General features: G+C 42.7%; 1 protein-coding gene across 6 annotated transcripts in view; it reads right to left on the bottom strand.

Moving 5' to 3' along the window:
- ABHD2 (abhydrolase domain containing 2, acylglycerol lipase) overlaps positions 1 to 22337 on the bottom strand; it is a 95892-nt gene extending 73555 nt beyond the window's left edge. The window contains exons 1-3 of one of the 6 annotated variants that reach the window (XM_063090323.1): positions 22230 to 22261; positions 7135 to 7165; positions 82 to 179 (exon numbers count right to left, since the gene is read on the bottom strand). Coding sequence is in view for 2 of the 6 variants with exons in the window: in XM_063090327.1 (XP_062946397.1) it covers positions 22230 to 22307 (78 nt within the window). In the remaining 4 variants the exon portion in view is untranslated. Of the gene's footprint in view, positions 1 to 81; positions 180 to 7134; positions 7166 to 7459; positions 7635 to 22229 lie in introns of those variants that run through there. The other 5 variants (XM_063090325.1, XM_063090324.1, XM_063090326.1 and 2 more) reach the window with 5 other exon arrangements.
- Positions 22338 to 27706: the final 5369 nt, after the last annotated feature.

Below are 27706 nucleotides of genomic sequence, written 5' to 3'. Positions count from 1 at the left end.
CCCTTCCTGCTTCTAGTTACTACTTACTAACATAAAAGGAGGCAAAGAGGAGAAGCAACAATGAGTCTTAGAAATACATACCTATGTCACTTACTCCTCCCTGCGAATATTAATTTTCATTGAGTAGTTGAACAGCTGGGCTGGTCAGGTCAGATGTCTTATTCAAATTAACCTAAAAGCTGAAAAGATTGGATGGTGATGTATTATAGAATGAGAAAGATGCAATTTAATTGAAACATAAACACAGTCTAAGTTTCTCTGCATTTAAAGTCTTTAGGGAAAAAGACAATTTCTTTAATTAACATGTGTGCCATACTCTTGGATGTTTGGCCGTTTTAACAAACCTGGTGGGGGAAGCCTTTGTGAATCCAGCAGGACTGGTTTCCAGGAAAAGTTAGCTGCTGCGTTCATAATTCTGGCTAAAGCAACTCACACTGCTTTTACATCTTATCTTATAACATGATCTTCAAAATCGCCTAATAGGATAGGTGTCCTCTCTGTGTGACCAATGAAATAATTTAGCAAGGCTTTAGATCAAGACAGCACAGCCAGTTGACCCATTCCTTCCCTTCCAAACATATAGTAATGACCAAAAAAAATATGAGCTGAGAAAAGTAAAAGGGCACAGATAGGCTCAAGAACAAGGTACCAGAAACAGAACAGAGCCAAAAGCAATGAGTGAGGACTGGCTGCATTGCATGCTGGGTCTAGGTCCAGACGGGGGGCCACAGGCTGGCTGCCAAGGGGCACCAGGAGCTAGAAGTGCTCACTGTGAGACAGAGACCGGAACTGAGCCCACTGTAAGAACCTGCTAATAAAAGATCTGTGGCTTCCCAAGCAGAAGAAGAAGCAAAAAAGAGAATGTGGGAGAGCGGCCTATGAGGTAGATGCTATCATTATCCCCATTTTACAGATGAGAAAACTGAGGCATAAAAAGTTTTAGTAACCTGCTCATCACACAGCTGGTAGGTAGAAAAGCCAGGATTCATATCTGGCTCCAGAGAACCTCCCCTTAACCACCATGCTGTGCTACTCAAAAGCAGGAAAAACAGAGAAAAAGAAGCAAGCAAGTAAGACAATAGATGGTTCCAGAAACACAAACAAGACACCAGAAGTTTGCCCTAAGTCACACAGCTGTAAATAGCAGAGCTGAGACTTGAGCTCAATTTTTTTCTGTTCCACCAAAATGATTTAAGAAGAAAATGAAAGCCAGCTAAAGGAGAGAATCAACCTTCAGAGTAGTCTTGCTCTACTTCAAATTTTTATTATCTTTTCATATTCTGAGACAAACTAGTCACAGAGGACCAGGTTTTGTTGAGATGGGGCCTGAAGAGCAAAGTCTCCAGCCACATCACAAGACATTTGATCTCACCAGGCTCGGTGCCAAATGAAAAACAAGGTATGCACCAGAATGAAAATCCCAAACTGGCAGCCCACAGGTTGGTGTTGCATTTGGCTAGCATTTTATAAAATTGAGTGTATTAGTTGCCAAGTTAAAAACACCAGGAGATTTCAGATAAAAATCTAGATTTCTGGTTTCTCTTGAAAATGAAATCAGAAGATTTTGCAGCATGGAGCCAGCATTGTCACATGGCAACAATGAACGGAGCTGAGTGGCGGCTGCCCCCTTCAGATAGGGCATGCTCTCTCCAGGTTGCCACAATTCCCACCACTCCCGATTATGTCAACACTGGGCCCACTTTAATTATCTATGGTACCTGAATGGTCCTTGTAGTCATCTGAAAATGCAACCCTTGAAGAAAACTAAATTTCCTTCTAGCCCTGGATAAGTCTATATTGATGGAATATTCAAAAAAATATTATCAGTATATGTATAAATGATAAATTCATAGAAAAAAACTATGGAAAGGCAGAATGGCAAAGCCTATAAGATAACAATATGTAGTATCTTTTATTTGTTCATATTTACATGGATGTTTGTTTATATCTTACTCCACAAACTACAGGTGGCTTCAACAAAACACCATTACTGAATATATATGAGGTTACTTCAAAACTTCATGGAAAGATTCATATTAACTTTTTTTTATTGTTGGCTGGCCAGTATGGGGATCTGAACCCTTGACCTTGGTCATATTACTTTTTAATTCTATTTTTCCACGAAACTTTTGAAGTACCCTCGTATGCATACAGAAATATTTGGAAATGTGATAGACTGCTGATTGCTTTCCAACAGTAAGTCTCTCTTTCATCCTTAGTAACAGAAACCTGGGAAATGTGCCTAGCTGAAAAAAACTATATACCCCAGGCTCTCTTGCAGCTATGTGACTGTCTTAGTCTGGTTAGTGTTGCTATAACAGAATGCCTGAGGCTGGGCAATTTATAAAGAAAAGAGGTTTATTTGGCTCACTCACAATTCTGGTGTTTGGAAAGTTCAAGACTGGATGGCTGCATCTGGTGAGGGCCTCATGCGGCTTTAAGTCATGGTAGAACTCATGGCAGAAAGTAGAAGGGGAGCAGGGCATATGCCAAGAGGCACAACCCAGTCTCTTGGGAACAAATCCATTCCCAATGGAGTGAAAACTCACTCACTTCTGTAAGAAGGCATCAATCTATTCATGGGGGTAGTGCACCTTGATCCAAACATCTTCCACTGTCCTTACCTTCCAACATGGCTATATTGGGAATCAAATTTCAGCATGAGTTTTGATAGGACAAACCACACCCAAACCATAGCAGTCCATGTGACTAAATTCTGGCCAATTCTAGAGGGGTTGGTCTAATTTCTGAGAAGGCTCCTTAAAAGGGAGGGAGTTAACCCTTCTTTTGCTCTTTTCCCTTATGCCTGGAATGCAGGCAATATGGCTGCAATTCCAACAAGGCCATGAAGTGACCTTGAGGTCACTCTAGGAGCCCCAGTAAGAGGACAGCAGAGTAGAAAGTAGTCTGAGTCCTTTATAATATAAGGGAGCCACCATATGAGACCTAGAAGGCCTGCCTCAGGATTTCTTCTACAAGAGAATAAACAGTTTAAACCACTGTGATTTCCAGACTCTTTTACTCTGCAATTTCTAATGATACAGAAGGAAATACTATATAACCAAATCTTCACAGATGCTAAAATCTGGGTTATAAGAGTAGTGGCAATTTCTCTCTTTTTTTCTGTTTTCCAAAATTCAAAAAAAAGCTTTAAAATAGCAACTAACAAAATCTAAGAAGAAATTTTAAAACCCTGAACAAGGAAAATACAAGAGTACTTCAAAAAGTTCATAGAAAAATGGAATTAAAAGATAATACAAATCTTTCCATGAACTTTCTGAAGTACCCTCATACATATGTCAACATACACAGCAATTATGTGTGTGATTAAGCATAGAATGTATCTGAGCTTTCTGAACGTCAGGGGAAAAAGGAGAACCCAGAGCCAGCCCCGTGGCTCACTCGGGAGAGTGCAGCGCTGGTAGTGCCGAGGCCCCAGGTTCGGATTCTATATAGGGATGGCCGGTGCACTCACTGGCTGAACGTGGTGCAGACAACACCGTGCTGGGGGTTGCGATCCCCTTACCGGTCCAAAAAAAAAGAAAAAGGAGAACCCAGTCAGACCTATAATTCTCCAAAAAGGAAAAAAAAGATAAACATATATTGTGCTCTTCTATCCAGGAGTGTGACAGATACTCCGTAGAAACAAGGCTTTTGTGGCACAGAATTACCAAAAAAAGTGGGACTTTGAATGATGTGATAGACAATGTCCTCCTACAACTTTTTTTTTTAAATAGCAAAGGCAGTACAGAATTAATTTCCTCAACCCTCAAAAAATGCCAGCTTTAAAATTCAGTTAAATTCAGGGAAGGCAATCCTATGAGAGATTTATAATTATTGTGGTCCAAACATGCAGCCTTGATCCAAGACTCGAACCCTAAATCCTGAGGAGCAGGTCAGTTCTTCTACGTGTCCCTAGGGCTACTTCCCTTGAATTTCAGCAGGCTTAATGTACCTGACTACCTACTGTGTGCCCACTGTGTGCAGGACCACAATGAAGTAGAATTCTCATTTCACCTGGGGAGAAAAGAAGTTTATATTAAGACTACATATTCTTTAGACACTCAGAAAAGAATAATTAGTCCAGGAATAAATTAACCAGAAAAGGACTCATGGAGCAACTAGATCTAGAACTGAACCACAGAGAATGAAGTGTAGGATTTAGAAATGTGTGAGAATGAGAGTGTGTATGTGTATAGTGCACATACACATAAGTAGTGATCCAGGAATTAACAGGCAATTTTAGAATGAAACTTGCCATGTTCATTTTAACTTATTTTGCTGCATTTTATTTTACGGTGTTCTTTCTTTCCAAGTCCAGCCTGCCACTAAATATTAATATTCTGAACTTGTTCCAGACATAACAAACTCACATGTCATTGTACTATTTTGTGTGCCCCTCCCCCTTTTCTAGGCAGGTTAAATCCAGGTGAAATGAACATCAGGCAGCCTAGAGAGGAGGGCCGGGTTTGTGGATCCCCACCCCAAACCCCTGCTCCATCTCCACGATGGGCGGCGCTTCCTGTGTGCTGGTATCAATCCTCCCTCAGCTGGCTAGCCCTGCACCTCTCCCGCCATTTTAAGAGTGGGATTTAGGTGCTGTAAATAATAGAATTCCATTTGTAGTCTCTACATTAACAAAAGAACCCAAGATGCTGCCAAACGCCCAACATCTGGTCATTAAAGGAACTTTTGGTATTGCCCTTGGTCTCTGAGACATGCTAGATGGGTATTTCCACCAGTAGGGAAGGCCTGGGCTGTTCCTCCCACGCTTCTCACTGCTGTCCCATGGCTAAGAGCAGTATTTTAAGATTGAGGCACAGATGCAGCAAGAGACAGGCCACGCACTGGGAAAAGCTCCAGCCAGCAAGTTCTGAGACCTGGGTCCTGGTGCCTTCTCTGCCCCTTCCTAGCTGGTAACCTTGAACAGGTCACTTAGCCTCTTGTGCCCAAAGACCTCATCTGTAAAATGAGAGGGCAAGATTACAAGTAGATGGTACCAAAGGTGTCTTTTGGCTCAAAATGTCTGAGATTCTAGGGATAGAATTGCAGTCCTTGGCTAAAGAGCACAGGAAAAAGCTATCTCTGTACTTTGTAACAGAAAACGGCCACTGTTTTCCAGCCTTCTTCATAGACCATTACACAATAAATAAGAACTAACAACCCTCTGGGCCTTTGTTCTTTCTTCAAATAAATTAAATAGTTATATATTTTCAGCTGTGTCATTTATGCCAATAAGTCTGTCATATTCATTCCACCTGCATGAGCTAGTGATGATTTCAGCCTTATAATATTAATATTCAGACAATACAAAACTTACAGTAAAAAGAAAGAAAGAACAAACCAAGCACAGATCTCAAACACATAAAACCTATTGTCTAGTATAGTGAGTTGAACAGTGTCCTCTCAAAATTCATGTCCACCTGGAACCTGTGAACGTGACCTTCTTTGGAAATAGGGTCTTTGCAGATGTAACCAAGTTAAGATGGGGCCATATTGATTAGAGTGGATCCTAACCCCATGACTGGTGTCCTTGTAAGAAGAGGGAAATTTGGACACAGAGACACAGACACACAGGACAGAAGGCCATGTGAGGATGGAAGCAGAGACTGGAGTGATGTATCTATAGCCAAGGAACGCCAAGGAATGTAAAGGATTGCCAGCAACCACCAGTGGAATAGACTTTCCCTCAGAGCCCAAAGAAGGAACCAAGTTTGCCAACACCTTGATTTCTAACTTCTAGCTTCCAGAACTGTGACAGAACATGCCCAAATTACCTCTCATGACTCAGTAGGTCCACACTCCTGTCCTTTACAGGCTGAAGAGACCTTCTGCCACACCCTTTTGAAAGGGTCCTTGTTACCCAATCAATTCAGACCACAATCAGCTAAGAGGCTGATCTCAGCACCTCAAGCCTGAAATGACATAAAGGCCCTGGCAACAACAGGGCCAAACCCTGTTTTCCAAGAAATGCCAAGAGACATTTATTTTTGAACACTAAGCACTGGGTCCGTAGATACTTACTTTCAGCAACTCAAGCCAGGGGGGCGCCCTGGGGAGTGGCTTGAGGTAGGGAGCCTGGAAGCAACAAGGAAGGAGAAAGCCCCTGAGTGATCTGAGCCAACATCTCTTACAAGTCAAGTCCTACAAGGTGAAGGGATCACCCAAAGTCGCATACAAGTTAGTAAAAGAGAAGCAGAGGGACTGACAGACAGTTAAATACATTTATGCTAACATTGCCCTCAGTCGAGTTCAAAATTAAGACCTTAAAATTGCCTTTTTGTGCAAATCGGCTCACATGATAACAGTTTTATTTAACCACATTCTTCCACAAAGTCATAAGGTCACACACGCAACACACTGAAATTTCAGAAAATGGACTACAAGTTCCTAGTAAGAGGAAAGTCACCCAAAGCAAGAAAACATGATCCTCACATTTAAATGTCAGGATTGGCTACTAACCCATGGGCTTCCACAAAAGAAAGTCACTAAACTAAAGATAGCCTAAGATTGAGTTTCCAGCTAAACACATACCTTTAATTGAGTACTTTACATGCCACTACTGAATACTGAAGGCAAGCTGGCCTTTCCCATTAGCAAATAACTCTGCCGAAAGAGTAATACTTCCTCCTAAAGAAGTTGGGTAAAGCACTTAGGAAAATCACTAGCAAAATTGTTTTCTCTATCACTGAGAAACCATTCAATCCATACCTGAGAGCAAACAAAAATAATCGTAAGCCAGGTGTTTTCTCTATGTAAATTCTAGAATTTTCTAAGAGGACAGGCATTTTAATAGATTTGATAGTTCTAAACATTGTATTTTACAAACCTATATTGTAATTAAATTCTGAAATATCAAAAGGAAAATCTCAGTTTACCAGAGCCCAACAAACTCATTGCTTAGTTTAACTGGAATTTTTAAGAGAAGGGTACAACTGAAGAGAAAAGCATCTCCAGATTTATTGCACAGAGGAAACTTCCAGGGCATGTCTTAGGAACAGTATAGATCCCGCTCACTCTTATATGTTTGCAAACAAGCTTCCAAAAGGAGGAAGTGGAGATGAGGGTGGAAGGGCAAGAACCAGTATATGGCACAGCCCTTGGCTGAAGAACCACTGACCCCATGAAACTCACCAAGGCAGGCCAAGAGAAAGTTCGACCAGAGCTGCAACAGAAAAGGAATGTATAGTTACATTCAGTTAAGGAGAAAATAAAAATAGCCGGGAGTTCTGAGCATTCTGGTTTCCCAAGGCCCCCAGTGTCAGAAGAGAGCACAGCACTTGGCTAATACACACACTTCCAGGCCTGCGATGAGAGCATTAACACGGGCAGCCCATTTATAACTATAACAGTCTTGCATTTCACCATGGCAGGAACCAAGAAGTAGATCTGTGAGGAGACCAGACCAACAGGCCAAGCCCTTTCCTCCCCAGGAAAGAGACTTACTCTGTCCACTCACCCACTGCGCAGGACTGAGTTTGCTTGCTCTCCTGCCTCTCCCAGCTCTGTTGCTCTTTGATGAATTCTGCCAGCTGTGGGAGCAATAGCTCCCTTCAGGGCTCCACCTTTAACACCAGAGCCTTTAACACAGGGCCAGACAGCAGGAAAAGCTCTGGGCTCCTTGTCCTTCCAAGACAGAGAAGGTTCTGAGGGCAAGAGTATACAATGTGCATGGCATTTTAAGGCATGCTTTACTTATTTCTGTTTTATAAATACATCAGACGCTGTGAGTAGAAACAGGATCTCCTGCCAGTTTAGAGCAGCAGGCTTGGAGGTCACACGGATTCCATTGTGACCAAGTCAAACACTACCAGGGAAACGTGGATAAATATGGAAGACTAATTTGCGCTCAGTTCCTGGGGTTGAAAATGAAGGGTGTTCTTGTATAGTCCCCCAATTGGTGCTGAATAACCCAGCCCCAACATTGGGCCTTAGGGAGCCCCTCCCCAGCTTCTGCTATCAGTCGTTTGTTCTGAGAGCAAAAAGAACCTCACCCCCGACTTCCAGGTCACAAACCAAGTGCAAGGACCCAGAGGTGCTGCTGGATTCTGGATGTCAGAGGAGGGAGGGGATTCCATTTGTGTCACTATGCTACTCATTTCCAATGGCATTTTGAGTTATTCTATACCCCCTCACCCCTGCAGCATGCTGTGCTGTGCAGCTCTGGGTGGGTCACTTGCTCTCTCTGGGGATTTTGAAGCTTAGACTAAGAGCCCAAGAAGTATAACCGAACAACACAGGTTTTAGAATCGGAGGACCTGGGTTTGAGTCCAGGTTCTGCCAAGTGATGTTGGGTGAATTATCTAACTTCATGAAAGTTTGCTTTTTCTTCTATAAAACAAGAGAGGGAAGGTTACATTACATTACAGATTACTGAAAGAAGTTGATGGAATTATGAAGCCTAAAAAAATAACTTATAAAATATCCACAGATATACTTGAGATAAGGTTTGTAAAATGCTTTGAGCTCTTTAAAGGAAAGCTGCCTTATTAAATATTTTAAGATTAGAAAAATGTTAGTTAAAAACAACCGTAAGAAAATTTTAACACACGAGGCACATGGGAATTGGTCCCGAGGCAGTCCTGAGCCAATCCTGAGCTTGGCTTTATCAGATCTTTGCATTGAGGATAATGAATGATCTAGAAAAATAAAAACTCAAAAGGAAGCCCTCTGGGTTAATATATGTTGGGGTCTTAACTAAACAGATTGCTTTCCCAAGTCAAGAGACAGAAGTAAGTTACACTCTCAAATGTTCCTATCTCCCCATTTGTCCAACACAAACACCCCACTGTTGCTCCAGGCCTCACTCCCTCCTCCCTCCCACTCTGGAAGCAAGTTTTCTCAGCCTTCTTTAAAGTCCCAACTGCCACGCCTACCCCGCCAACAGCCTTCCTCCTTTGGTTTTGGTCCAGACTTGGCTTGTGTCAGGCAGGAATTTGTTCCAAGTCCACCTCCGGCTTACCTCTAAAATACCCCACCCCAAAGAGCAGGTGTGCCCACGTGAAACTGAGCGTGGCTCTCGCTCAGACTTCCTCTGCCGGGCTTTCCCAATGCACATGCGCATATGTGCTGCCGCCCGAAAGGCAAGGAACCGGCCATCAAGGAAGACAATTTCATCAGAAATAGGGGAAATGCTTCTCCATACTTGGGAAGGAAAATGATCCCATTTACCAGAAATTAATTTACCTGCATAAGCTGGGAATACCCTCATGGATAAGGCAGTGGTTTGTAAATGAAGAGAACAGAACCCACTGAAAAAGTGTCAGCACCACTGGGGGGATGTTCGCAAGTACACCACCCTTCTGACATTCTACCTTACTCCCCACAGGTACCAAAGGCATCAGCTTCATTCTAACCTCTGTGGGAGGATACAAAAGAAGTATAATACATGGCATTCACAAAAGAATTACAAAATAGTGCAAATCCATATATAATAAAATACTAAACTCTGAAGTACCAACTATAAATACTAGAGGAATTCAAATAACGGAGGCAGAAAGAAGGAAACAGACTCATAGTTGGGGAACCATGAGAGAAGACAGACAGACAGTGAGAAGGAGGAGTGGGAGCAGACATCAGGCTGGGCTCCCAGCTGAGCCAAGGCCCAACAATACTGGGCAGTCAGGAGCTGGGCACACAGGACAAGAGGGACGGGTTTGGGAGCAAAGAGGGTGAGTCCTTGCGGAGCGAAGCTTTACAAGGGAAACTCCCGGTGTCAGCTTGGAAGATGGTCCCACCCATATGCTGCTGTGGCCATGTGCATTGGGCTATCACACTGTGTTGTGCATGTGAGTGACTGATAGGAAGCTGTGGGTGTGAGAAGCATTTACTTGGCTTCATGTTACTTGACCCAGGGCTGTGTTGGACAAGCACTGTCATTCACCATTTGAGATTCACTGCAAGCCCTCCATGGTATCTGGCTACTTCTGTACAACCTGCTGGACTCTACAGTAATCTTCATTGGGGGCTGCGATATTGTGATATATATTGGTTTTCATCTATGGTTCCTGGCTCCCCAAGGCAGGGCTCTAACCCTCCCCTGCCTTTCTGTCTTGGAGCTGGATATAAAGAAATCCTCTTACCTACCTTATCTAATTGTATGTGGTAAGACCCCCATTCCAGAAAGGGTCCTGCCCATACCCAGGAGGAAGGAGTGCTGCACAGAGAGACCAAGAAGAATCTGAACAGACAGGCCTTGCTGGGTTTCCCAGTTATTGTTGGATCATACCCTTTTTGTCCAATTACATTTCTACACAGTTGTCCGTGCTTGAATCATACCTATGTAATAAAGCTTCCATAAAAACCCAAGACCACAGGGTTCAGAGAGCCTCGGCATAGCTGAACACGTGGAGGCTTCCGGAGGGTGCATCCAGGGAGGGCATGGAAGTTCTACACCCATTCCCCCACACCTTGCTCTATGCATCTCTTCATCTGTCTCCTTTGTAATATCCTTTATAACAAAACAGTAAACGTTAAGTACACATTTCCCTGAGTTCTGTAAGCTGCTCAAGCAAACTAATCAAACCCAAGGAGGGTGTCATGGGAACCCCGATTTATAGATGGTCAGTTAGAAGCACAAGTAAAACAACCATGGACTTGCAAATGGCATATGGCGGAAGGGGCAGTCTTGGGGACTGAGTCCTTAACCTGTGGGATCTGGTGCTATCTCCAGGTAGATAGTGTTGGAATTGAACTGGAGCATACCCCAGGTGGTATCTGCTACAGAATTTCTTGTTTGCTGGTGGGGAGAAATCCCCACTCATTTGGTGTCAGAAGCATGTTGTAAGAGCATAGTGGGAGAAACTGAACTGAGTTTGTATTTTTCCACCCAGGGGCCCATTCCCCTCTAGGCCCTAAAAACTATACCATTTCCCACCTTCACATGTTGTAAGTACCCTTTCATAACTAGAAAATTTGCTCATCTCATCTCTACATAAAAGTGATGATTCATATCTCTTTAATCTCTGCTGGGGATTCTGGTCTATGCCCTTCTAATTCAATCCTCATGTTTAAATTCTACATGAATTTAAATTTAGGGTGTTGAGCACATAATGGACACTCCATAAATATTTACTGATTGACTGAGTCTGTGGAAAAGGCATTAGCCTAAGCTGTCACCATCGTGATCCCCTTGAACAGAATTTTCTTACCAGGAGATTATTGCATTATTACATAGCTCTTCATGAATAACTGTCATACACTGCAACAAAAGAGAAAGCTCAATGTGACCTGGGCTGTCAAGCAGCTTTTGGATGTTTTAAAGAATGTCATGAAGTAGTTCAGGCAAATAATTATCTATCCAAGATTAAAGTTTTCCGCTATTTGTCACTCGGAGGAGCTACTGTCCAATGTCGTATTTCTTTCACTCTTTTCCCTGTTTGACTAAAAAACATCTTACTAGGCTCAAAGAGTTATAAATCTACTTCAGAAACTACTGTCTCACAAATAAAGAAATATAATTCAAAGTGAAAACAGACTATTTTAGGTAGCAGAAGGAAAGAAAGACTCCCAAAGAGAGGGTAGATGGAAATCCACCCATTGCTTGTTGGCATTTAGATAAATACTGAAATACCACCAGAAGACTCATGATTTCTGCTACTTGCTCCAAAACACACGATGCAGTAAAATTGTCTGTGGTATTTTCCAACTGACATGAGCTTATTTGGTCCAGAAACTATACATTTAAATACAATTAATCCTAGGTTAACCTAGATCAAGAGGTTGGTGGAAATATAAAACAGGGTTCCTTTTTAACACCTAAGGAAAATGGAAAAATCCTTAAATATCTGTGGTATTCTGAAAACGAGTTTGTGGAAATAGATAGGAAAATTAGTGTTACAAGGATTTCTGCTTCTTTGAGATGCTTTCTGTGGGTGTCCTCTGATGCAGGGGTTGAGGGCTTCTCACAGGCTTTGGGGACAGACAGATTTTGCCTGAGTCACAGCTATACTACTTACAAGTTGTGTGACTTTGGGTAAATTTCTTAACTTCTCGGCACCTCAGTTTTTTCATCTGTTAAATGGGGTTAAAAAGGCCTTCCCTGAAGAGGCATTGTGAGGCAAAAACGAGATCTTGTAGGTCAAGCACCCTATACCAGAGCATCCTGCTATTACAATAAAAATTAACAATGCAAACAGTGTAAACTTGGCAGCTGTGTGCTCACCAGAGAAGGCAAAGGAGGGACCCACTTCATCCACCAAGCCTAGAGGATTCCAATCCAGAGCCGAATGTCTGGATCCTCAAGCCTCGTTAGTCTGGTCTTCCACTCGTCTGTGAACAATCACTACCAACCCCAATTTAACCATCTTTTACATGTAACCATTGGATCTCATACACACATTCCTTCCCCCATTCCAGACCAATAGCTTCTCTGTTGGCCACCCAGAGAAAATATTAAATCTGTGAACCACAGGTTAGAGATCAAAGACTCTCATCCTGGGATCCAGTATTGCTCTTTAGCTGACACCATTATCTTTAAATCACCATGTCTTTAAATGAAGGAACAGAACTAGATGATGACAAAATTTCATATTTGTGTAGCTCTACAGTTTATCAAGTGTTTGTAATTTTAATATATTACCTCATTTACTCCTCAAACATGTCACAAAATGCATTTGTGTTGACAGTGGAGACCAAATACATAATTTAGTGTTTACAGTGCGTCCTCAGATATTACCTCATTTGGTACTCACAACAGCTATGTGAGTTATTATTAATGCAAGCAAGAAAACTGAGGCCTAGAGACCTTCCCCGTGCCAGTTCCTGCAGAAGGCTCTAAGAATTCAAAGAAGCAAGGCACCCATCCATCTTAGGGACCATTTGCAGGGCTAGATGAATCCCAACCATTTTAGCCCCATCAACAGAAGCTCTGTAAGGCCTCTTTCCATCTAAAGAGAGACTTGAAGAAATTTGCATTCCTCTTATAAGCCCTTTGGTGGAAAAGTCAAGATTTCTTTTGCAATTTCAGTGCAACATCCAGCTTTCTATGTAGGGTCAATAAATAGACTGATGGGTGATATTAATAATAGACCGAACCAAAGGCACTGTGCTTTCTAAATTGTGAAAGATATCCTTGACTATAATCTACTTGCCATTTTCCATCATGTCACTATTTAGAAGGGTATATTTTTCAGTGTCATTGACAAGAATAAATGAGGACTTTATTTACAGGATCAGAATAGAGGAGGGAACTGCAGCCATAGCATTTGGAACCTGAGAAGCTTGTCTACAGTGTGAATACAGTTTAGGCCACACAGGGAGCTGTGAGGGGCTAGAAACTCAGCAAACACTCATGGAAAGCCTCCTCTGGGCCAAGCACGAGCTGATGATGGGATACAGTGTGTCCAGGCCCCAGGGAAGATCATGAGGGCAGAGGCCTTTCTAGTACAGCATCCAGCAGAAAAAGGGCTTAGATAAATGCTTGCTGAAGAAATGACAAAAACAAATGTTTCCCAGCCTTGGAGACTCCAGTGCAATCACATAATCCTAGGAATATTGTCTTTCCCTCAATTTTTAGGAAGCAGTAATGTCATTTGATACGTGAGAAAAGTTAACAGGTTGCCAAACACTACATGTAGAAATCCATGAAAAAGCATCATTCCATGCTAAGTGAATAAAGCAAGGAGCAGAACAGTATGCACAGGATTTTACCAGTTGTATTAAAAAGAAAGAAAAAGGATAGAGATGCCTTCACACGATTGCTGGGATATGTATAAAATATCTCTGAAAAAATATATAAGATACTAGTAATATTCATTGCCTCTGGGGAGGAAGGTTTTTCACCCCTTACCATGTTGTACCTTTTAAATGTTATACCATGTGAATGTATCAACTGTTTAAAAGTAAATAAATATCTCTACAGACAAATAAATATCTCTACAGGACAAATTACCCAGTTTCTCCAACAAATTGCAGGGAAAAAAAAGAAAAGGGGACCTATAGTTTAAAAGAGACATAAATGGTACAGCAACCAATCACAATATGTGATCCTTACTTGAATCCTGATTCAAACAAATTAAATTTTAGAAGAAAAATACTTATGACATTTTTAAACAATTGAAATTTTTTTTTTTTTTTTTAACAATTGAAAATTTGAACATGACTAGATATTTCATGTTATTAAGGAATTGTTCTACTGACTGGTTAGCTCAGTTGCTTAGAGCATGGTGTTATAACACCAAAGTCAAAGGTTCAGATCTCCGTACTGGACATCCACCAAAAAAAAAAAAAAAGAAAGAAGGGCTGGCCCGTGGCTCACTTGGGAGAGTGTGGTGCTGGTAACACCAAGCCCACGGGTTCAAATCCCTATTTAGGGATGGCCGGTTAGCTCACTTGGGAGAGCGTGGTGCTGACAACACCAAGTCAAGGGTTAAGTTCCCCTTACCAGTCATCTTTTTATTCAAAAAAAAAAAAAAGAAAAGAAAAGAAAAGAAAAAGAAAAAGAATTACTCTTAATTTCTTAAAGTGTAATAATAGATGTTTAATAAAGGAGTCCTTATCTTTAAGAGAGATCACGGAAATATTTATAGATACAATTGTATGACGTTTGGGATCTACTTCCAGCTACTGACATTCTAGCAAGTGTTTAGGTCATGCAAATATCACTAAGAAAACTTTATTATTCACTCCAAAAATAAACAACAACAACAAAAACAAAGAAATTACTTTTGGAGGGCTCCCTTTTATTAGTGTGGACAATAAGCATTGGATACACGTACAAAAATAAGATCTCATTAAGACAGAAAACCAATGATCTCAACTAATTCCTCAACTCAACTAATATTTACAAAATGTTCATGTTCAGCACATGAACAGGGACCATGCATGACACAAATATGACTGGAAACCTGTGTTTGCCTCACAGAGCTTAGAGTCCTGCACTGGAGCCTTTCAAACTCATGTACCAAATGGCCCCCTCTAAGGGGAAAAACTAATTCTGTTGGATCCCCCTGATTAAAGAACTTTGTATTCACTTCTTAAATTTAAATTGAATTACTTTTACCCAATTATTTATTATGCTATTTCTTAAAATGTACAAACATAAAACTCAGCATAAACTTCCTTTAGCACTTTTACAATTATGGAGACCAAAACAAATTTACAAATAAAGACAAATAAAATACTCACAGTAAAACTCAGAGGAACTACATTAAAGTAATGAGACTGATGCCATTTTTCAGACCTGAAATGCCTGCTGATGATGTCAGTGTGGTCCCACCTGCCCCTGGGCAGGTCCTATAAGTCCTGAGAGCCTACACCACCTGGCGCAGTATGACAACTCCACCGTCACTCTTTTCTCAGATGGGATCACTGCTGCAGCCTTCATTTGCACAGTGCTCTGTGGTATCATCTGGCTTTGCTTGACGCTACTATACCTTTTCTGCACTAAGCCCATCTCTGTATTTTTCACCATAGTGGGGTTTACCTGGCTCCAACACATCAGAAATTCACACACAAATGGGGGACACTGAGGTCATGTAGGTGGACCCTAATGTTATAATGAGGCATCTCAATGTTCCAGGACAGGCTTTACAAATATTTTCTTTCTTTCTTTTTTTTTTTTTTTTTTTCAAATATTTCCAATTATCATTAATGTGAAAGCAAAAAGTCCGAGTGTTCTTAATCTAATGAGAACTCAAGGAAACTTAACATATCTGTGGCTCTGGCCTGGGAAATTCCCAACAGAGTGAATATGATGATTCTGCAGGGGGTGAGCTGCAAGTGCCATGGAGACTGGGATGAAAAGTCACATTTATATCTCAGAAACAATCTGAGCCATCACCTGAGATCATGAACTTAGTAAGTTTAAGCACATGCTTTTAAACAAACGATGGGTAAACACCACCAAATAGCCTTAGCTGATGCAGGCCAGTTGCTGAGGTCCCACCTCAGCCTCCTCCCTCCTCAGTCCTTAAGAATACAACATGGCACTTCAGACATGAACAAATCCAGACCCCACAGTTCATACCCCTATAAAGTGCTATAATTGCATGTCAACACTGTGTAGTCTGTGCTACCTAAAAAAACTGGGCACAAAACCTCACAAGTGATGCTGCTGCTAGGTTAGTTGGATTCAAGGGATGGCCTGGTTTCCCAGCAAGAGAGTAGCTGGCACTGTTTAAGGAAACTGAAAAGGTGGAACCACTCCTTGAACAGAATTCTCTACTTTAGGCCCTCCCAAACGCCGTGATGCAATGGCCATTAAGTCAACCTTTTTATCAAGTTAAATATATCCTCTTTAGACGGTGCTCTTTATTTTGAGATACTGACCTTACAACATTTTTGGTGCTAAAGTATCTCTTCTTAAATAAAATGGCAATGATGAGAGATGACGGGACTACTGTATTTCCTTATTTAAAAAAATTAAAATTTGGCAATCCTGTTGGACTTCCTGATTTTTGTTTTTTACTGCCCTCGTGGACATGACTAAGTCCCTACAGTAATTGAGCACAAATGGGGGCAAAATTTCAAAGCTTCTATCTCTTTTATCCAAGAGAGACTGGAAAAAGTGTAACTAATAACACCCCCTTCTCCTTGTATTATATAATATGGTATCTGTGATACAACTGATTAATAATGTGGATGCCCAGCAATGAGCAAAGGGCAAAAAGTAATGACTCTAGATTAGACTGGCTGACTAACATCTTGAAGATCCAATCCAATTTCAAGGTGACTCTAAATCAGACTCAGAGGTAAATAAAAGCAAGATAAAGATTAAGGCACATTCAGATAAAAGAGGAAAAAATCCTAATAGGCAAGATCTGGGAGCCACAGAAGACTATAAGACTATGCTTAAATCAGTGTGATTTTTTAAAACATAAGGGTAGACACAGAAAATTCAAATATGAAGAACCCTGAAAATTCTGTTAGAGTCAGCTTCAGTGAAAGCCTTTGTTTGTTAGTGAGGCCAGGTCAGGTTCTGACCTGTGAAGTGGAAGAGAGATTTGGAAGTCTTGGGGAATACTTCCAAGGACAGCAAGAAAAATCATGTATAGGCCTGGGAAAGATGCTTTACAGAGAAGAAAGTGTGAGAGCTGGTTTTTCCTGGGGTGAGAGCAAAGAAGGGGTGGGGCACTAAATAAAGCTACCTAAACAGGAAGTCCTGTGATGAAAGGCAGGGCTCCCCTGTGAGGCCGAAAGGCAAGGACAAATAGAGCAGGTGCTTCCATGCAAGAGATTTGATTAGATCTAATGTGTATTAGGGAGGCCAGGAAACTTTTCTGGAGACCAGCAAGAAACAGCAAACTTCCCCTAGCAATTCCAGCACATTCTGCCCAGAGGGCAAGGAGGGCCCAAGATCTAATGCATTCCTCATTCTCCAATGCTCCAGTGGGGTGACCTTTAGAGAAGTCTTCCATTTCACTCGGCCTCTTCTCAGGCTTAGAGCTGCAGGACATGGAGAAGAAAATATTTGCCCCCAGACAGCCCCAAATGCTGTAACTGCTGCCTAAATAAGACTGGTTCTTAGCATTCTTAGAAACAGAGCACAGTTATCTAAAATAGATGAGGGCTGGCTGTTTAGCTCAGTTGGTTAGAGCTTGGTGTTACAACACCAAGGTCAAGGGTTCGGATCTCTACACTGGCCAGTCACCATAAAATAAAATAAAATAGATGGCCTTCATAAAAATATGGCGTGGAGGGCTGGCCTGTGGCTCACTCGGGAGAGTGCGGTGCTGATAACACCAAGGCCATAGGCTCCGATCCCATATAGGGATGGTCGGTTAGCTCACTGGGTGAGCGTGGTGCTGACAACACCAAGTCAAAGGTTAAGATCCCCTTACCGGTCATCTTTTAAAAAAATAAAAATAAAAATAAAAATATGGCGTGGAAGCTCTTTTCACACTGCTAAGAAATATTAAGTGAAAAAAAGTAAGATTCCAAACAGCATGTATATAGTGCACTACTGTTTGTGCAAAAAAGGGGAGAGGGTGCACAGAATATTCATAACTAATTTGTTTATAGATGTATAAAATATTTTAGAGGTTCATGGAGCACTTCCAGAAGATGAAGAAATCAGTAATACTGGTTGCCTCTAAGAAGTGGTGGTTAGGGGTGGATAAAGATATATTTACTACTTACTATCTAACCTTTTGTGCCTTTCAAATATTTTCTTTCATCATGTGAATGTATTACCAATTTTAAAAAAACAAACTTTGAATGAAAAACATTACATTTAAAAAAATTTAAATAAAAACAATTTAAAAACAAAATAGTCTTTATGCAACACACCAAACATACTTGCTAATCTGGTCAACTGTGTTCCCAGCACACACCAGATGCCGGATTTGTTGAACTTAATGAACCTCCACTTAAAGACAACAAAAGGAAATCAGAAACCAGGCAAACCCAAGGGTATCAATGTTCCAGTTCTCTAATAAGCTCTTTACCTGTCTGCAAAAGATCAGAGAAGGGGTCCGTGTGTAACAAGCCCTTCACCCAACTGGGCCCAGCACACAAGCTTCATGGGTAACAGTAGGGCTCATTATGTGTCTATACCAGCCATTTTATAAAAAGAAAATGTTTAATCCAAAAAAACATGATGCCTTGGAACCAAGACAACAAAAATAAATCTACAGAAATGAAAATGATCCTTAAGGGAGATAATGTCAGCACCTATATGGTTATCAAGTTAGAAATAACAGCATAGGGGCTAAAAATGTCCTTAGGCATATTCTGGCCATACTTAGTCATACAAAAAGGATGGACCATGAAAAGCTGCCAGACCATGTGAAGAGGCACCCTGAACTTCCAGTGCTCTGTTCCTGGGGATAGCTTAGCCCAATATGAAACAGGAAGGCTTAAAACACCTTGTGTCCCTGGCCATCTACTCTCTTAAATTGGTCAAGGAGTATTCAAAACTCACAATGCAGTAAAAATTGGAATATCGTAAGCAGTAGGTCATGGTAGAAATCCTGCCACATGGAATTCCATTATATTGAAAGTATCTCTCTGCCAGGGCTTTTTAAAGAGCCATATTTTGGGTAAGACAGACTCTGCCCATCTTCTACAGGACCAAAGAAATTGTGTGCTCTGGGCAGGAGCTCTGGGCAAGGGTAGTGGGAGCCACTATAGTGTATGTGGACCCTGCCAGAGATTACCAGGAGAAGGTGTAAATGAAGCAAGGAATAACAGCAAATATGAAACCTCTCCACCAGGACGTTATGAGAAAAGAGAGCAAGATAGAGAGAAAGGGGCCCATTTTCATACACAAGCAAAGCAACAAAAACTATTTTATTCTAAAATGGCTGAGCTCTAGAATAGCCTAAACAAAAAACCAAAGCTCAGAATCAACTCTCAAGAAAAATAAGGCAGAAGAAGGTACCAAACAATAAATAACGATAAGCTTTGGCTCCATCTAGAAAACAGATAAAAACAGAGAGGGGAGAACCAAAGGTGACTGGAATCCTCCAAAAAATAAAAGTGACAAGCATCTTTCCATTAAAAGGGAATTGGCTGGCAACCTGAGAGTGGCTATTTGTTAAAACTGTGAAGATAGGGGCTGGCCAGTTACTCAGGTTAGAGGGCTATGTTGGTAACATCAAGGTCAAGGGTTCAGATCCCCATACCAGCCAGCCGCCAAAAAACAAACAAAAAAACCCAAAACTGTGAAGGTGATAAAGGAAATGAAGGTGAGAGTAAAAAGGGAAGAAAGGGAACTTCCTGGACTAAAATGAAAGGAAAAAGGCCGTTCCATCGCACTTGCCGTCTGGTTTATTTCAAGCTCTGGAAATGTACAGGAAAAACACAGATAAACCCATGAACAAGCTAGATTACCAGCAAGAATCAGTCACACACTTCTGTTTCTGCCAGGCCAGGCAGGTGCTGCTGGTGCTCCCCTACTCGAATGACTAAGTAACTTGCTTAAATGCATTTGACACATGATCCCTGGACTTCCGAAAAGCACTTAATACAGTGGCTCATGAAATCTTAATCTAAAAATGTTCATCCATTTTATAATCAAGCTGCATCACAGTGACCACTGGTAAGGAGGGAATACATATTTAGAAGGATACAGTGGAGATTGGTATCATCAGGGACTCTGTTTACTACTTTGAGGAATTCCCCTCTCCCCCTTTTTAAAGAGAATTTTTAAAAATTTGGAATCTAAAAAGTGTAATTACAAGGGGGGAACTAACAGAGAAACTGAGTTACCTAATTCAATAAAAGACAAAAAAATAAGAAATAAAATGCAGTGTGACTTGGAACTCTCCACAGATACCTGAGCTAAAATAAAATCTAGAATATGTTAAATTGGTGGTGGGGTGGGGGGACAAGGGAAAAATTAGCTCCTGATAGAAAATGAGTGGTAGATATTAAGACAAACTGTATTAAAAGGCAAGAGAAAGCAAAACTGTATTAAAAGGCAAGAGAACATCATATTTAGCAAATCTATAGTGGTTATCATGTCCCAAGTATTGTTCTAAATAATTCAGATATAGTATAGTAACTCCTGCACTCCTCAAAACAGCCTTCTTACTTTAATTATCATTATTCCTGTTTCATAGATGAGGAAACAGAAACTCAGAGAGGTTAAGTAACTTGCCCAAGGTTATACAGCTAGCAAGAGGCAGGGCTAGTATTCAAACCCAGGAACTCGGGCACCAAAATCTTTGCTCCTAACTTCTCAGGGCTCCCTTAGAACTTAAACACTAAGAGTGAGAGAACTGAGCCGGGAATGAAATACAAGTCAGGCACTGGCTATATCTAGGACCAACCCTCACTCATGGTTCTGTGATGACCAGCCAGCCCTGTGACTGCCCCAGGCCTCAGTTGCCTCACCTGCCTCACCTGTGCATTGAGGAGAATGAATTAGATAAGCTCTACCTAAGATGTCTTCAACTCTAAAATGTCACAAGTCTATGCTGACAATCAGCAGTATGTGGACTGGTCTGCCTTCTGACTGGCTATTCAAAGGTTAATTCATCCTAGAGTAGGCAGCGAGTTGTGCTGAGATTCTCTGCCTTCTGACCTTCAGAAGATTATTATGTCCTCTCTATTCGGGCAAATGACAGAAAGTAGTGAAAGGGGGAAATAGATGGCTTCTCCGGATTCTGCTTGATGTGAGTGTAGTGAAACCGCCCTCGAAAAGCTTTGGGCGCAGATCACTCTGACTCTGCCAAACCTGCAGTGTCTCCAGCTCCCTCTTCTGAGCCTGCTCTTGGAACCTGCCTTTGGATTTGGTTACTGGAATGCAGGTGAAGCTGACAAACTGGAGGTGGAGCAATGAATATAGAGGAATTGGGAAGATGAAGAGAGGCAATCGATGATAGTTCAAATTAAGGAGTTTCATAGTGGCTAAGTAAACAGCTGTCTTTTGGTATAATCCATTCTGTTTGCTAACACCCACTCTTGAGAGTTAAAACCCAAAATTCATTATGGGTGAATTCAACAACCACTTCCAACCTAATGGACCTCCAGAAGTATCCTTCTCAAGCTAGGCATTAAAGGTCGCCCAGAGTGCATCTGTGGGTGGAGAACGGCTTCACAGATAGGTCATGCAGTCCTCCCTTGGGAGTCCTTTCTCAGCATCCCTGACAGGTGGCTGTCGTCCGGCCTCTGCCTAGACACTTCCAAGGTCGAAGGGGCTGGCTGCCTGGTTTGGCAGGCATCCTCCTGCGCTGCTGGACAGCTCTTACTGTGGCGAAAACCCACGAAGCGCCTAGAACAGTGCCCTGTGCGGGGCCGAGCTCATTAAGTGTGCTTCTAAGTGGGTCAAAAGCTGCCTCTCAAGAACTTTAACCCGTCAGTCCTGGGTGCGCGCCTGTGGAACCCCGAAACGCAGAGGCCCCTCGGGTATCCGGGGCAGTAATCAGGCCCCTCGGCCCTCTCCTTCCAGGTGCGGATCCTGGACCTTCGTCACCAAGCCTGGACAAGCAGACCCCTCCCCAGACCCCAGAGGCCCCAATAGTGCGCACCAAAGCGGGGATGGCAGCCAGAGAGGCCGCGCTCGGGGTTATCCCCAACCTCGGTTTCTCGGGCAGAAGAAGACAAAGGGCCTTCAGGAAGGCGTAGGGCCCCCCACGGTCAGGGCTGCCCAGCCACTAAGCGAGCCGGCCCTCAAGACGCTCGCGGCGCCGGGTGACAGGTCCCCGAGGATCCCCGAGGATACGAGACGCGCAGGCTGCGGCGCGATGGGCCAAGACACGCCGGGGACCGCGGGGTTCAGGGGTTTGACCCGACGGATCGGGGGCGCGATCCCGGCTCTGCGGAACTCTCTCAGTCTGGTTTACCTGTGCGTGGTTGCCTACAGCGGCCCAGCTCGCCCCGAGTCGGGTTCCTGAAGCTCCGCGGCTGCCGGCGGCGCTCATGGAAATACAGCCGGAACCTCTGGCCAGTGCAGCTCCCGCCGCTACCGGCCCCGCCCAAGCAACCGCCGCCACGCCCCTGACGACCGCTTCTGCCTCGCCCCTAACCACGGGAACCCGCCTGTTCATTGGGCAACCCAGCCGCTACTCTACTCTCCCCGAGGGCTCATTGCACCCGGGGGCAACCCATTGGTCAGCAGAGCTGCTCCTCAAAATAGAGGCGGGACCCTTAGCGGAGAGTTCCTCAACAATTGGTTACTTTTGACATCTTTAGCCTGTGGACCAAGACGGTATTGGATAAGGCCAGCCCGGAGGGCGCGGGCAAAAGGGAGGAGGGCTTGAAGATGGGTAGTGTTTGGCGTTGATGGGGGTGGGGTGAAGAGAGAGGGGCAATTGTGACCGCAGGCTGGTTTGGGGGGCTGGGAGGAGGGAGGTCGTGATAGCTCAGATGCGGGGTTGTGGTGGGTTCAGGCCGACTAACTGACTTCGCCTGTAACCTCGGACGCAGGGGATGAAATTTGGGGTCTTGCCCTGGGAGAGAGGGTAGTAAGTCACTGAGCCGAGCCGGAAGGAGATGAAAGGATGTGGAGGCAGCGGCCTCTGGCCCTTTCCAGGTAGGAAAAGGGGACAGGGAAGTACTGGGCAGTATGGACCTCAGTGATTGTCCCACTGCCCTTTCAGCCCTTACCCAACTCCCACCCAGTTGTAGGCAGACTGAAAGAATGTAGCCTTTGGAATCAGACCTAAAATTGAAGCGTGTGTTTGCTGTGTGGGCTTAGGCAAGTCACTTAACCTTTCTGCATGCACCGGGTTTTCTTCCTTTAACAAGTGGGGCTAACAATAGTGGTTGATGAAGAGATTAAATAACTCTAGTAAACACTAACTGTGCCTAGCACTCAATAGGCATTCAGTCAAGACTGATTCTTCACCCGCTCACCCCATCCGTTCATGGAACTGGGCCCAGTTCTAAAATTCTATGAGCCTTTTGCAGTGGCGTGTGCTTTACAAAGAATAGAACACTTGAGTGACTTGAAATGCAACCACTGTAGGGCAGACAGGGTCACCTACCAAGGCACAGAAGGACTGGAAGAGAGGGAGCAGGGGATGAAATGGAGGGAGCAAGATAGGCAGAGAAGGGAAGTGGTATTTGTAGCAATGTTAAATGTTTTCCGATGTCTTTTGAGATTGTGGCAAGGAAAAATGGGCTGGCTCAAGTTTCATGGAGCGTGGCCAAACAACATCCTTTGAAGGCTGATCAGTGCTCAACCAGAAATCACTGCATGAAATGTATCAATCAGAGAGTCCTGAAGCCCATTCCCCATTCTCATGGTGTGGACATCCCAGAATATGGACATCCCAGAGTATGGACAGAAGTAGGATTTCAGGTCTGAATTTAGACCCAGGCCCTTTTTGTCTGCCTTTGAAAGAACCCACACCCATAGTACATCAGAGTGAAGGAGTGAAAGAGAGTAAGGCTAGGCCTGTGAACCAAACTGACTCCATTTTCCCTGCAGAGGACACTTTTGTTACCTTTCCACTCCTCAGTCATGAGACCCCTCAGGGCAAATGATTACCCCATGGGCTGCCCAGACAAAACAGACTGAGATAAGAGAGGAAACAGAAGTTTACTGAGTTGCAAAACCCCTCCCCAAGGCTTGTTTACTATAATTGTAAAAGTTACAGATTAACCTTAAAACCCCTTTAGGAATTCCCACCTGTGCACAAAGCATCAATGACCCTCCTGGGGTGACAATGATGAACACCACTGCCTACTGGGCATGCGACCACGACGCAACCTAGAAGAACAGAATGGACCACCTCCAGTGATGCTGACCTGCCACCCCTTAACTCCTTTCCCTATAAAAGACCCTGAACAGCTCCCCTGGGGGGGGGGAGGGGGCTAGCCTTACTGTTGCTAAAGCCCTTATGCATAAGTCTATCTCCTCTTAATAAAGCGTTGCTTGCTTTAGTGTTGGGTACTTTGTCCATTTTTATGACTTTGGAATCCAAGAACCTAATTTAATCACTGGTAAAAATTGGAAAGCTTTGGGCACCGGAGAGGACTCTAGCTGCAAGAGACAAATGGCCACTGGGACTATTTTGCTCCCATGTCTCTGCTGCTGGTAGATCTCTCCTGGAGTCCCTGGCCTAAATTCTGACAAAGCAATGCTTTATTCTCTTCACTTTTCTCTGATTTTCTGAGCCCTCTTCTGTTTGGTTGGATTGTATCCACGTCTGTATAGGTGCACCCTGGAGGGCTCCTGGCTATGCTTTGTTTTTCTGATTTAAATCTAGTCGATACTTTTCTTCTTTATGCTGAGAACAGTGGGGAGAACTGCTTTTATCAATTACTGTTAATGGAATAGATTGGCCCCACTGATTAGGACTAGGCTAAACTGGACCCCACTGCTCCCCTTTTCTCTTTGTTTGCTTGGTTAGACATTTAGTTGAGTACGGGTAATCTGAATAAACCTTCCAATCCTTGCATCAACTTTTGGACTTTCAGGTCATTTGTTTAAGGCGAGAGGGCAAGCCGAGTCTGACCTATCGGTAACAGGAGGAGAAAGGATCCTTTGCCGTTTCTGTATTTTTCATTTTGTTATTAGGTTACCTAAAAAAAAGTTTCATATCAGCATTTATTTATTCCTCCATATTCTCTTTCATCTTCGGAAAGAAAAACCCAGGCTTCAGTAGCAAAGGATTTTAGTGAGGAACCCCAATAATCCTGACTCTTTGTGTTAAAACAGGCTGGGCTTCCAGAAAGGAGCTTTAGATTTTTTGCCAGATAAAAGTATGTGAGGTAATGCATATGTTAAATAGCTTGATTTGACTATTCCACTATTATATATATATTAGAACATCATGTTGTACACCATAAATATATACAATTTTAATTTGTCAATTAAAAATTTAAAAATTAATAACTTAAAAACAGATTTGTCGCCAGTTAGCCAGTGGCGGTGGAGAGGAGGGGTGAGTTCTTTTTTTGTTTTTGGCAGCTGGCTGGTACGAAAATCTGAACCCATGACCTTGGTGTTAAAAGGCTGTGCTCTAACCAACTGAGCTAATGTAACTGGCCAGCCCCACACTTGGTTCTGTTTCACAGTTTTTTTGGTTCTTGTCGTTAAATAGAGGTATTTGGTGGCCATACACATGGCACATGAATGCTAGGGAACCAGGTCGCGCCCAATACAGGTTTGCTCCTGCCTGTGTTTGCTAAGGAAGACTGAGATGTCCTGTTAGTCCCTGAAAAGCATGAAATGGCTCTTGAGATCCAGAATGATTTCTCCAGCTTGATTCACAGCCACAAAAAGCAGCTGTTAGGAATAGATTGCAGATGGGCTCACCATTGTGCAAATGGATTTTTTTCTCCTATCTCAGGAACATATGTTCAGCCAAGAGTTTCAGAAAAGGATGTCTGTCCAGTTGAGGAATTCTAAAACAAAACACAATGGTGTCAAGAGGCTCAAAAAGAAGTGTAGACTGAGCCCTGGCAAAGGAGGAAGAGTGAAAGGACATGTATATCCTCTTTGCATCTTGGCTGGCTTAAAGAATGATCCATCATCATTTTCCAGAACACAGAACTGTTTTCTGATTTGTCTGTGATTTCTGTTTCTTCCTGTCTGCTTTGGCTCTTGCCATATTCTGCTTAATCATATTATTTCACTCTATAAAGCATTTCTGTGGGAGGCCATTTAGGAGACATAATGGACTTATTTTTGCCTTCAAGTTTAGTAGCTTTTCAGGATTGAGGATTTGATAAGACTTGGCCTGGGAAAACCAGGTGTTGGGATGTGGCTGTAAAGTCAATTTCCAAAAACAAGAGAGTGCCTTGTTATAAAAAGAACAAAGGAGAGGGTGTGCACCCACTCACCTTCTGGGATACCTAAAGCTCCAGGACTTTATGAGGGTGCTTCAAAAAATTCATAGGAAATAGAATTAAAAGATAATGCAAATCTTTCCGTGAACACTTTGAAGTTTCCTCATATATTAAAGTAAAACCAGCTCTGATTCAATTGGGTCTCTCAGCAGGATTTCCTAACCTGAGCAAGTCTAAAGTGCTCTGGGAGACAGCAGGGAACAGTGGTCAGAGCAGATAATGTGTTCTGTTTATTCTCTTTGGGTAGAATCAGCAACTTCCTCAGTTTGTCATTTTTGTGATTCCGTATCCTGGGGGAAGGTTGAGAGCAACTGGTTTTGGAACCTCTGCTGCTGGGGCTTGAATCCTGGTTCTGCCCTTCCTAGCCTTGTGACCTTGAGCAACTACAGCACCTCTCTGTGCCCTTCTTTCTGCTGTAAAATGCAGATGACAGTAATGTGCTTCTGTCATGCGGTCCTCTGGTAGCAAATGAGTTAATAGGCATAAAGTGCATCAAACAGTGCCTGGCACATACCTAGCTCTTAATAAATGTTTGCCATAGTAATTACAGGAGCCCATTTAAGAACCTTCCTCTAAGACGCTAACTCATTTTCTAAGTTCTGTCTCTTAGTGATCACAGGAGTCAGGATTTTTAAAAATATAGGCAGACTTTATTTTTTAGAGCAGTTTTAGGTTTACAACAAAATTGAATGGAAAGTACAGGGAGTTCCTTCATATACCCTGCTCCAACACACACACGACTTTTTTTTTTTTTACTAGCAAAATCTACCACCTGGTGAGAGAAATTTTTCCTTTGGAATATCCTTACCAAAAGAGGGTTCCAAATACTGAGCTAAGGTTTTTGAGACTAGACCTCATCAACATAATCACTGTGATGGAATTGAGAAAGTATGATTTTGAGAGAATACTACTAAAAGCTGCAGCCTAGATGTTCATGAAATTCCCCTGAAGGCCTGACATGGTACAGACTCTGAGGAAACCAATATTGTCACTTTATTGTCATACACAGTGTTGACTGCGTGCAGTCTAGGCAGTGGGTTCAGAGTGCCCTGTGCCCCAGGCCTCCTGGTGAGCTTCTTATTAATAATGGAGATGAAGTTTGTTTAGAAGTTCTAAGTCCTACCTAGCATGCAATAGGACAAACTATGATGAAATTCAAGGATTCGGCTCATTTGTTATTGGAAAAAAGCTTCCTGCTGGCCAGTCAAAACAATGATGAAAAATAAACTTGTCTGCAATTTGGGCTGCTTCCTTAAACCTGTATGTGAAGTTGTCTATAATAAAATCACGGGATGGACAGTCCTGGTTCATGCCCATTGTCCTGGCAAAATTTCAATAGTGCCCTTCCTTGGGGTGACTGTCATGTGACCCCAATTTTGAAGATAAATTTTATGGTAATACTTACATTCTTTGGACCCAGCACTGAAAATGCTCATGAAGCACACACACACCCACACACACATATCACACTGGTGAAAGGTGTTCCAGTCTTGTAATCAGATACAGACTGTCACACAGGTGG

This window comes from Cynocephalus volans, chromosome 3, assembly GCF_027409185.1.
Source record: "Cynocephalus volans isolate mCynVol1 chromosome 3, mCynVol1.pri, whole genome shotgun sequence".
Lineage (NCBI taxonomy): Eukaryota > Metazoa > Chordata > Mammalia > Dermoptera > Cynocephalidae > Cynocephalus > Cynocephalus volans.
Note: the sequence above shows the minus strand (reverse complement) of the source record. Positions and strands in the feature narration are given on the sequence as shown.